General features: G+C 41.8%; 1 protein-coding gene across 1 annotated transcript; it reads right to left on the bottom strand.

Moving 5' to 3' along the window:
• Positions 1-315: 315 nt before the first annotated feature.
• LOC139313380 (vomeronasal type-2 receptor 26-like) lies at positions 316-10,744 on the bottom strand. Its single transcript, XM_070938979.1, has 9 exons — positions 10,678-10,744; positions 10,459-10,522; positions 9,159-9,450; positions 8,744-8,906; positions 8,311-8,572; positions 8,049-8,247; positions 5,498-5,716; positions 5,204-5,330; positions 316-1,220 (listed from the first exon to the last, which is right to left on the bottom strand). The coding sequence occupies exons 1-9, from the start codon at positions 10,742-10,744 to the stop codon at positions 316-318; spliced, it is 2,298 nt and encodes a 765-aa protein (XP_070795080.1).
• Between the last annotated feature and the right edge of the window lie 1,520 nt (positions 10,745-12,264).

Genomic DNA, 12,264 nt, shown 5'->3' with positions numbered 1-12,264 from the left:
GGGTGATTAATAAATGGTCTGGGATTATTCACATCACTTGATTTCTAATTATTTAACGAATTATCTGCTCTCTCGTGTCGCAATGTTTTTTAGAGATCAGATCAAATACAAAAATGCCCCAATGTCAAATTAAAACTTTCAAATCTCATTAGTCATTTCACTTAATTTCCAATTATTTAATGGACAAGACCTGCCTCCCTTTCATCATTTTTAGAAATTAGATCAAATACAAAAGAAAATAAAAATAAAATCAGAAGTCCAAATTCAAAGTTGCAAAAATCAAAATAAAAGTTTCCAATTCCCACATACTGTAGGTCAGGGATTCTTGTGCCTCATGATATTCTCTCTACAATTCAGATTGGGTTTAAATAGGATAATGTAGCATTTGGGGAAAAAGATGCAAGCCAAGAGACCAGCCCCAGAGGCCAAGATGGAGAAGATCTCCACGGCCACCATGGACTTCCCTTTGGTGCTCAGGTAGGTGGGGAGGAAGGTGATCCAAACACTGCAAAAGACCAACATGCTGAAAGTAATGAACTTGGCTTCATTGAAGCTGTCAGGCAATTTCCTAGCCAGAAAGGCCACAGAGAAACTCACAAGGGCCAGGAAACCCAGATAGACGAGAACAACATAAAACATTAAAGTAGAACCTTCATTACATTCCAAGATGGTCTCTCCTACTAAAGAGTGGAAGTCAAAGTTGGGAAATGGGGGAGAGGTTGCCAGCCAGGTGGCACAAAGAACTGCTTGGACCAGGGGACAGCCTAAGACAATGGAGTTAGTCAGAGGTTTTCCTAAGAATTTCCTTGTCTTGTTCCCTGGTTTGGTGGCCATGAAGGCCAGAACCACCATGATAGTCTTTGCTAACACAGAGGAAACTGCCAGGGCAAAGAGAATGGCAAAAGCAGTTTGTCGGAAGAGACAGGTGAGGTTCCCAGGTTGACCGATGAAGAGGAAGGAGCAGAGGAAGCAGAGCAGGAGGGAGACCAGGAGGATGTAGGTGAGATCTCGGTTGTTGGCCTTGACGATCGGTGTGTCACGATGTTTAAGGAAAAGCACCAGGACTGCAGATGTGGTCACTGAGAGAAAAAGAGTGAGGGAAACTAAAGCATATCCCAAGTTATCTAGATAAGTAAGGAAGTGGATTTTCTTCACAATGCAGTGATTCTTCTCATTGTTTGGATATCGGTTTTCTGGGCAAGGATCACACTGGGCTGCATCTGAAAACAAAAATCTTTGTCTTAAGTCTTCAGTAGCATCTAACATGATCATTATTCCTCATTCAGGGCAGACATGATTATCCCCTCTCTGAAGTGGTGAATCCACAAAGATAATGAACTGGTGCGCTGTGCAACTTGTGGTGCATCAAAACAGACAAATCATCCTTCATTGAAAATGTCCCTGGGGAAAGGTTGGGCAGAGGCAAGGGTCTATTTAAGTCCACCTGACCTGGTCAATTTGGTGGAGGACAAAAGGTCTTCTCCAGTCTTTAGGCACTTCCATGATTACTGTGACTTTTACTGTGAGACAGATTACGGACTATTTTCCCCCTAAAATTATTCTGGAACCCCAAAAAGGCTCATAATTCTGTCAGTTAGCAGTCCTGTTAATTTGTTTCTATGTGCATTATCTGGTTCAGCTTCTTTGCTTTTTAATTCAAGCTTCATCATTCAGACATATTTTGCAGGAAAGTTTAGTGGACATAGATAGTTTAAGTTTCAATTTTCTCCAAAAGTTATATCAGTTTCCTGGCAGATTGATAGTGCTGAAAGAACAAGCAATCTTCACCCCACCAAAAAATAAATGAATAAATATTGAGCCACATACCACACCCCTTTGTGAAAAGATGGGTAGTTGAATTTTTCAATGTGATGTGACAACAGGAGCGGGAATTCCAGTAGGGAAACTATAAATTCTGCCATGAAACTACCCCACATAAATTGCTGAGAGTTGGGAAAGATGGCCCATGGGGTCAAGACAGGTCAGAACCAGGGGTGAAATGCTCCCGGTTCGGACCATCTCAGGCAAGTAGGTAGCGATGATGGCTGGTGGTTCGGAGAACCGGTAGCAATGGCAGCTGGAGGCTCAGCCCACCCGCCCCATTCCCCGGAGTCGGGGGATGCACCATTCCCTGACTCCGGCCTTGCCGTGGAGCTGCTGCCTGCTCGCTCTTCGCCACGTGACTCCACCCACCCGCCCCATTCCCCGGAGTCAGGGAATGCACCATTCCCCGACTCCTACTGATCACCTTTCTCCTGTGGATGGCTGTCAGGGAAGGCAAGCGCTCGAAAGATACCGGAGTCGCTCACTCTCCTTCTTGAATGAGCCACTCTGGTCCACGTGCCAGCTGAGCAAGCACACACCATTTATTTAATTCAGTGGCAGGTTGGGTGTGCGCTGGCGCAGCCAGTGCGTGGACCAGAGCGGCTCATTTAAGAAGGAGAGTGAGCGACGCCGGTATCTTTCGGGCGCTTGCCTTCCCTGACAGCCAGCCGCGGGAGAAAGGTGAGCAGTAGGAGTCGGGGAATGGTGCATTCCCTGACTCCGGGGAATGGGGCGGGTGGGCGGAGCTGTGTGGTGAAGGGCGAGCAGACAGCGGCTCCGCGGCAAGGCCGGAATCGGGCAATGGTGCATTCGGAGCTACGGGAGAAAGGTAAGGACACGCCAGCAGAATAGAAATTTAAAAATTTTTCCCTACCGGTTCTGTGAGAGTGGCTTGATGGGAGGGGGTCTTGTGATTGAGTGGGCATGGCTGTGAGTGACATTGAGTTGGCCACGCCCACTCAGTCACAGGACACCCCCCCACACCAAGCCACACCCACAGAACCAGTAGGGAAAAATTTTAGATTTCACCCCTGGTCAGAACCATAAAATAAAAGTTCTGCTGAAACCTGTGAATAGGTTGATTCAGGTCGATGAAGTTTGATTAGGTTGATTAAATAGATTGATCAAGCTCGATCAATGTCATTAAGAATACTTTCCAAACACTACTGTGCAAACCCTTTTTTTAAAAAAAATTGATTTATATGCCGCCCTTCTCCGGAGACTCAGGGCGGCTTACAATGCGTTAAGCAATAGCCTTCATACTTTTGTATATTTATACAAAGTCAGCTTATTGCCCCCACAACTGGGTCCTCAATTTACCTACCTTAGAAAGGATGGAAGGCTGAGTCAACCTTGAGCCTTGGAGAGATTCGAACCTGCAGCAATTGCAGGCATCTGGTCTTAATAACCAGCTTAATAACAGGGTGCCTTAGACCACTGTACTACCAAGGCTCTCCTTGAAACTATCATAAGCTGTTTATAACTTTCCCATCTCTTTTCCTTACGCAAGATGGTCATAAATAAGCAAGGAAAAGGTAGGAGATTTTTTAAAAAATCCTGGAGTGCCAGGGAAATACCAGAGGACTGGAAAAGAGCTGATGTGGCTTCTATTTAAAAAAAAAAAAAGCCAGGAAACTACTGACAAATCAGCCTAATATCCATACCTGGGAAGATACTGGAAAAGATAATAATAATAATAATAATAATAATAATAATAATAATAATAATAATAATAATAATAATAAATAAAAAAAAAAAACCAGATATGCGAATATCTAGAAACAAATAAGTTTTAACTAGTAGCCAGCATGGTTTTTTTAAAAACAGATCATGCCAAATCAATCAATGGGATAGAATCAAGATCCCGTGAAGTTTTAGTACCGTTTTATAAAACCTTAGTAAGCCATACTTGGAGTACTGCATCCAGTTTTGGTCACCACATTACAAAAAAAAGATGTTGAGAGTTTGGAAAAAGTGAAAAGAAGAGCAATTAGGATGATTAAAGGCCTGGAGGCTAAAACCTATGAAGAAAAGCTGCAGGATTTGGGTTTGGCTAATCTAGAGAAAAGAAGGATTAGGGGGGAACATGACAGCAGTATTCCACTATTCAAAGGGGCTGCCACAAAGAAGAAGGGGTCAGTTTAAGAACAGCTGGACAGCTATCTATTTAAGACTGGACAGCTATCTATTTTTTTTATTTTTATTTGATTTATATGCCGCCCTTCTCCGGAGACTCAGGGCGGCTTACAATGCGCTAAGCAATAGCCTTCAGCCTTTTCTTTTCATTTCATTTCATTTATTCGAATTTCTATACCGCCCTTCTCCTTTCGGACTCAGGGCGGTGAACAGCCAGATAAAAAACATCTATACAAACATCACAGTTAAAAAATAAAGTTAAAATAATTTATAAATTTGGCCCATAATTTAAAATTTGTCAATTAAAATAAATATTAAAATTTTTTAAAACTAACCCTAAAATCAGGACAGACCGGCTAGCTGAAAAAAATAAGTTTTTAGGGCCCGACGAAAAATCCGGAGGTCGGAGATCACTCGTATCTCTGGGGTTAGATTGTTCCAGAGGGTAGGTGCCACCACAGAGAAGGCTCTCCTCCTGGGGGTCGTCAGCCGGCATTGTCTGGCCGACGGCACCCTGAGGAGGCCCTCTCTGTGGGAGCGAACCGGCCGGTGGGAGGCTATTGGTGGCAGAAGGCGATCCCGTAAGTACCCTGGCCCTAAGCCATGGAGCACTTTAAAGGTGATCACCAACACCTTGAAGCGCACCCGGAAGTCCACCGGAAGCCAATGCAGCTCGCGCAGGAGAGGAGTCATATTTATACAAAGTCAGCTTATTGCCCCCACAAACTGGGTCCTCAATTTACCTACCTTAGAAAGGATGGAAGGCTGAGTCAACCTTGAGCCTGGCGAGATTCGAACCTGCAGTAATTGCAGGCAGGTGGTCTTAATAACAGGGTGCTTTAGACCACTGTACTACCAAGGCTCTTTGAAATGGTATAGAATCTCCTGCTTGACCAAGGGGTTGGACTAGTAAATCTTCAAGGTCCTTTTCAACTTTGTTCTGATTGACTCCCACTGTCCTAAAAGACATGGAAAATCCACCCCCATAATCCTGAAAAATTGCTGCTAATAATTTACAGAATACAGAATAACAGAGTCAGAAAGGACCTCGGAGGTCTTCTAATCCAAACTCCCGCTCAAGCAGAAGATCCTTAAAGGAGGCTGAGTTCAATGTCCCACTCTTTAAATGTCATCATCTTGATTTGCTCAACTGATTTGCTCCCTTATGTTCTCTTTCAACCCATTCCATCCATCCTTGCCAGACCTCCTCATTCCTGTTGGAGGAACTTCTTGAGCAACTTGCCTGTTTGATTAGAGATGGTCCCTTCTGGGCAAGAAACACATTGGTAGCAGCAAATGGGCCTCTTCTCTGCGATCTTCCTGACTTGTCCTGGAAGGCAGTGCTTCACACATCGGGAGAAAGGCTTTGTCTGAAAGGAGAGATTTTAGCGTTCAGAGGTTAAATATATTGATCTTGGCTACAGGATCTGTATAAAAGTGGCCCCTCTTGCTCCATTCTGATTTGAGTTTTCATCTCAACATCCCGTTCCCCTTCTCTTGATTTTCCTTAACCCTGGAAGAAACATTTCATCCCCACCTGGTTGGCCCACACAATGGCATCAGGATCGATGCTGAAATCTGCAGCTGAAGGAGCCTCCATATCAACCCATCCGACTTTCTGTCGAAAGATCGTCATATTTGTGAAGACGATCCAGTTTAGGATGTCAAATCCTTCATATTTCATCCCAGTTTCTGAAAAGGAGACTTCCTCCCCAGCCGTGTTGTTAAAAAACATGTTTCTCAAGAAAATGTTGATCTGAGATTGTAAAACAAGCAAAGAAATAACAAGTCCGTAAAAGGGAGAGCATCGTTATAAAGAGATTTCTTTAAAAACTGCAATATCACCCTCTTTTAACAACCCCATAATCCCTTGCAGGGTGGAGTCTGGGCAACTAAATGGAGCTGAGTGTTTACTGGCCGGATGCCCTTCCTGTAGCCAATGCAGAGTTTTGCTCAGCAGATATATTCTCAGCGTGCCCCGAGAGAGAAATATCTGCCTCTACCTAGGATCGAACTCACAGGATCCTGATTGTGAGGCAAGAGCTCCACCTCTAGGCCACCACACCACTCTTTGAAAATTGCAATATGTGGAAGGAATATTATTCTGAATGTGGGAAATGAAACAGAGATGGGGTTAGCCAACATTTCCCCAATAGGGCTTTTACAGGCAATCTGTTTATTCCTTTTAGTTCATTATACACTGCTGCAGAACTACAGTAGCAAGTCTGCTGTTAGCTGATGGAGAAAGCAAACTTTGATGAATAAGAGGGCAAATATATTTCACCTTAAGGAGAAAAAGAAAATTATTTCCCCCACAAATGAAAGTGTGGAGGGAGAGAAATATGCCTGTGCTGAAACGAGACTTATTTCAGTTTGTGATCTGTTATTACACCAGAATCGCAACTGAGCTGTAAGATGAGGCAAAGTTCCATTTCTGGAGCGAATAGATCTTCTGCTTCAAGGATTGGACCTACACGCTACTGAAAAGGAAAAAAAAATAGATGCTTGGAAGAGTAAATTAATAAAAAATAAGCTCCAGTGCCAGATAATGTCTCTGCAAAATTTAATTTAATTTAATTTAATTTAATTTAATTTAATTTAATTTAATTTAATTTAATTTAATTTAATTTAATTTAATTTAATTTAATTTAATTTAATTTAATTTAATTTAATTTAATTTAATTTAATTTAATTTAATTTAATTTCCAATTTATATACCGCCCTTCTCCCTGAGGACTCAGGGCGGTGTACAGCCAAGATAAAAAACATAGAATACAAGTATTAAAAAACATTTAAATATATATATAAATTTTGGCCCGAAAGTTAAGAAATCTTATTTGGTTAATCAGTTAATCCAAGGGATGGATGAGATCCATCAATAATTCATGTTGCCAAAATCTTGGTTAGATGAAAAATGTGAGGTAGACAGGACCACCAAAATATGGATTCGCAACTGCTGACCAACCACACTCAACATGTAGTACTCAATGGAATTAGAGCTACATGGAGGGAAGCATGCATTGGAGTACCCCAAGGTACTGTTTTAGGCTCAATACTCTTCAACATCTTCATATGTCATTTAAATGAGGGGATAGATGGGGAACTCATTAAATTTGCAAATGACATGAAAGTGGGGAAATAGCCAACACTTTGAACGATAGGCTTAAAATTGGAGAAGAATGTTGACAGACTTGAACATTGAGCCCTATCCAACAAAATGCAATTCAGTGAAGAGAAAAATAATGTTCTACATTTAGGCAAGAAAAATCTAACACAGATATACAGTAGAATAGGTTATATCTGGTCCAACAGCGATAACTGTGAGAGAAATCTAAGGGAAGACATAATAGTATGTTTCAATATCTCAAGGGCTGCCACCAAGAAGAGGGAGCCAAGCTCTTCTCCAAAGCCCCTGAGGGCAGGACAAGAAGCAATGGGTGGAAACTAATCAAGGAGAGAAGCAACTTGGAACTAAGGAGAAATTTCCTGACAGCGAAAACAATTTATCAGTGGAACAACTTGCCTCCAGAAGTTGTGAATGCTCCAACATTGGAAGTTTTTAAGAAAATGTTGGATAACCATTTGTCTGAAATGGTATAGGGTTTCTTGCCTAGGCAGGGGGTTGGACTAGAAGACCTCCAAGGTCCCTTCCAACTCTTCTATTCTATTCTATTCTATTCTATTCTATTCTATTCTATTCTATTCTATTCTATTCTATTCTATTCTATTCTATTCAGATCTAGTCTAGTCCAGTCCAGTCCAGTCCAGTCTAAAATGACAGCCTAGTGTGATAAAATTGGGTACCCATAAGAGATGATTTTTTTCGCTACATTGAAATGAGGTTATTTTGTTACCTTACTATATATCTTATTTCTCGTTCTCGCTTACTTCATGGTTTCCCTTATGAATCTCCTGCTGAAATTTTGGTAAATGCCAAGATATGAGATTTAAATAAAAGAGGGGAAAAGTACATAGACAAGTTAGCGGACATTGCAAGCAAAAGTTTATAAATCCTAAAACAGTGTAAAGTGAAGGTAACCAACAGAAGGGAGGATTTGTTGACCAGAAGGGAAGAGTTCAAGAGTTACCTGCCATGGCTTCACAGAGAGCAGGTGTGGCTTCTTTCTGCCCCTCTTCAATGCCCGTTGTGATTCCAACATATACGCAGCATGTAATGCGTGTGCCACAGAATAGGCAGCATTGTAGACGCTGTAGCTGAAACCGGTCATCTTTCCATCAAAGAGGGATATTGGGAGGGTGTCCAGGTTCTCCTCCCCTGTGCAAACCCTTTGGCCATCAGGTGAGGACAGACCTGCCTTCAAAACCTCACAGTTAAATACAACTTCTCACCATTCAGGGAGAAAGACATCTCCGTGGGGTTCATGTGGATTCAGAGCCCAGAGATAATCTTTGAATCCTGGCACTGGATTCGTATGGACGGTCAAAGACAAAGCACCATGGACGGATTTTAGTTTCACCCAATCGTAGTGATAGCCAATAGCTGAAAATTCCCATTGGGTGGTCAGGATCCAGACCTTCCCAAAAGAAGTGTGGTTCTCTTCTTCGTAAATATAAAGGGCTGCTATAAGGTTTTGCAGGGTATTTGAATCCCCTGAAACAATCACAACTTAAGCATCGTTGTTCAAAATGGTCCAAAGCACATCTACTTGATCATTGTGCAATTCATTGAACAATGAGATTTGAGTAAAGATCTGTTTTACAAATTGTATGCAGATGTCATTCTGGGCAAGGGTAGCATCAAAAATCCATATGAAATGGTCACTGCTCTCTGACTTCTGAACAACGATCCCAATCCAGTTCCACCGGAAATAGAGAAGGAGCCGGACTATGGCTGCATTCTGTAGGTGATACTGAGGATCGATCTGGTAGAAGGTGGGGAACTGAATCTTATCCCTCAAAACAGGGTCAGAGAAGCGGTATCCTAGCTGAAGGGAGGGTGGAGATGGAAGAAAAAGGAAGAGGTTAAGCAAGGAAAATGGAACCTGTATTTTTTGTTACTAACCTCAGACCATCTAAACTAGCCAGGTATCCAATCTAAATACCATTCCCCACAACCTTGTATCTCCATGAGATGTTTTCTAATGGTCACAGAATTGGCTCTGCAAGTTGTTTGGCAGTAATTACACAAGATAAAGCTTTCGGCATTCACCCATTCATCATGTTGCGTGTCCAAGTACCTGAGAAACCTTGAAATTGCCAAACACGGTTGCCATCTGGTATGAGATTCTGGGGTTGAGACCTCCAAGGACAGAGAGAAGGTTGTCCTGTGTGTCACACTTATAGTTAGGAAACACTTTTCCCCGGCTGGAGAGCAGAGATAGGCTGACATCTGGAGTCATGCTTGCATGATGGTTCTCTTCGTAGATGCGGAAGCCCAAAGTGATGTTGGGGAGAAGCTGTGAGTCTCTGTTGATCTCCTGAATGGCAAATGCCAAAGCCAGAATGTGTTGGTAGTTCTTGGGAACAGGTCTTTGTTGCACATGTTAGAGGACAAAAATTAGACAGGAGCAGGAAGGAAGTGTTTATTTTGTTAAGAAAGCATTATCAAGATTTTAGGAGTTAGTCATAAAACAAACCAGTACAAATTAGTTCATTGATTTTACTGCTGTCAGAAAACAACAGGGTTGCTGTCAATCAGTTGATTCTGTTATTATTGACAGCAGCATTATGACAAATCCTCATCTCCTTCTCTCTGCAGCACCTTTAAGTGAGTTCATGCACAAGTTATAATTTACAGCATGAGCTCAGTTCAAGTCAGTGTTGACTTTTTCCAAAAGGAACTTTTCAGTCCAGTGAAGGAAATGTGGCTGATCCTCTTTATAAAACTACACATTTTATTATAACCAATCACAGAGATCTTAAAGCCTGACATTTTATGCCCCACCTTCTCAACCACATTTTCCCTGATCTGTCACCCTATCATGTTCCTAGGATCCTCCTGAATTAGGTGGCTTTATAAATCCAGTGAATTAGATTAAACTGAATTAAATTGAATGTCTTGACTTTAGCTAGCTAGCAACGATTAAGCTGATATAACTGGATGGCCCCCAGTTAGAACATGTCTCAGAATGTGGAACTCTTTCTGTTGAGATCCCCAAAGAAGCTCGCTCCACTGATCTCGAAGTGCCCAGGATTAATCAGATATGTTTGGGAAGCCAGACTTGGTGGGACAAAAGATAGACCTTCTCTTTGTGAACTATAATGCAAGCATGAAGGATGGTGTTAGAAATCATCAGAATAATGAGATGGAAAAATTAATTCAGCCCAGCTATAAGATAGAGGACCCTAGCATTATTTTTCCCCAAGTTCAGTCCAAATTAGCTTCTTTGCAATGTGCACCTTTCCTACAGGAACATGGAGAAAAAGGTTGACTCCCTTGTGTGACAAGTTATTCTTTATCACTGAAGAGTCAGAGGGCTTGAAAAAGGATTAGAGGGAGACTGAATCATCAAGTTGTCCTAAATAGGAAGGCTCCACATCAACATAGGCTGGGTGAGATTTAAATCTGCCCCATCTTCAAGACTGCCCTTTCCACTATGCCCTGAGAAAAAAAGACAATCAAAGAAACACTTACAGAGAATAGGCATCCCAATTACCGGGAGGCTCCTGTAAAGGAAGCTGTGGGACTAAAGTAATGGAGAGAGGAAGGTTTCCACCGATGATGAGATCTCCAGGTCTGTAATAGTCTTTTTGTACTTGGAAAGGTCTCCTCCAGAAGCAGTTTGGCCTCAGGTCCATCTGGATGGCTGTAGGCAAGGTCCATAGCAACATTAAAAACCAATTCATTGTCCCACAGAAAGAGACCTTCTTCCTAGAGCAAGTCAGTGGAGGGTGATGTAGGGAATGTGATGCTCTCATGACTTCAGAGGGCTCAAGCAGGGTTTTAAGTCTTCAAGATAAGCATTTATCTCACTCCAATTCTAAAGGGACCCAGCCATATTATACAGAGCATGCTAAGTAAACATGTTTTGACTGGACCCAAACTTCTTTATGCTTGGTGCTGGTGGTGGGAGTTTAATCTCTGGAACTCTACTGAGATGAAGTAAGAATTGATAGTGTCTGATGACTTCCAGGAGAGATTAATGTCCACATTATCCCCATAACTCTGGAGTCTGTGACATTTTAGCAAGAGAAAAACATATATGTGAACCCACAATTGTGTCTCTCAGTCTGTAAATTGAGCAACTGTGATTGGAGAGTGATGCAGCTTTAGAATTGGAGGAGAACTTTATTTTATTTTATTTATTTTTATTTATTTAATTTGTCGAACATGTACTAGATAACAGGCATAAGTCTAAACATGGACATGAACAAGGGAAATGAATACAAATAAATGGGGACAGTAGAACAGGGATGGTAGGCACGATGGTGCGCTTATGCATGCCCCCTTTATGGACCTCTTAGAAATGGGGTGAGGTCCACGGTGGACAGTTTAAAGTTGAAGCTGTGGGGGTTAGAGGATGTAACAACCAAGTCAGGTAGATCATTCCAGGCATCTGTTGCCTAAGTCATATTTTCTGCAATCAAGTTTGGATTGAGTTTGTATCTGTTGTTTGCCCATGTATTATTGAGGTTGAAGCTGAAGAAGTCATTGACAAGTAAGACATTGTAGCAGACAATTTTGTATACTACACTTAGGTCAGACCATAGGCAGTGTAGTTGTCCAAGCCTAAATTTCAAACTTGATGGCATAAGGTATTCTGTTGTGAGCAGAGGAGTGGAGGTATTTCACTCTTCTCGTGAAATACCTCTGGACTCACTCCATTGTGTTAATGTCAAATATACAATGTGAATTCCGGGCAGACGAACTGTATTCAAGAATTGGTCTGGCAAAGGTTTTATATGCCCTAGTTTGTAGTATAATGTTACCGGAGAAGAAGCTTCACAAAATTAGGTTAACAACTCTTAATGCCTTTTTGGCAATGCTGTTACAGTGAGCTTATGTTGCTGATTGAACATGTGGGGCCGCCTAGTCCAATCCCCTTATGGTAGGATATACATGGAGCAATCTGTTTTAAATCTCCAAGATCACTTTGGAATTGACTATTTCCGTTGCCAGTATCAAACTCTTTCCAGATTAAGAAACTTCCTGGGACTTCCTGGAGCAACTTGCCATGGTAAAACAATATACATGAACTCAGAGATTTATGTTTCTATCTTTCACTTTTGTATCTTGGATATTTTTTTTCAAAGTGAAACATCTCTCCAACCCTTATAAGGATATATAAACACCTGTCTGTTCAGGGTCCAGTCCTTTTGTGGGTCTTTTGAGTCTAGGACAAA

The sequence above is a fragment of the Pituophis catenifer genome, unplaced genomic scaffold (assembly GCF_029215685.1).
Source record: "Pituophis catenifer annectens isolate HBS135680 unplaced genomic scaffold, rPitCat1.0.hap2 SCAF_1, whole genome shotgun sequence".
NCBI classification, from domain to species: domain Eukaryota; kingdom Metazoa; phylum Chordata; class Lepidosauria; order Squamata; family Colubridae; genus Pituophis; species Pituophis catenifer.
The sequence above is the reverse complement of the archived record's forward strand: the minus strand, read 5'-3'. Positions and strand labels throughout refer to the sequence as shown.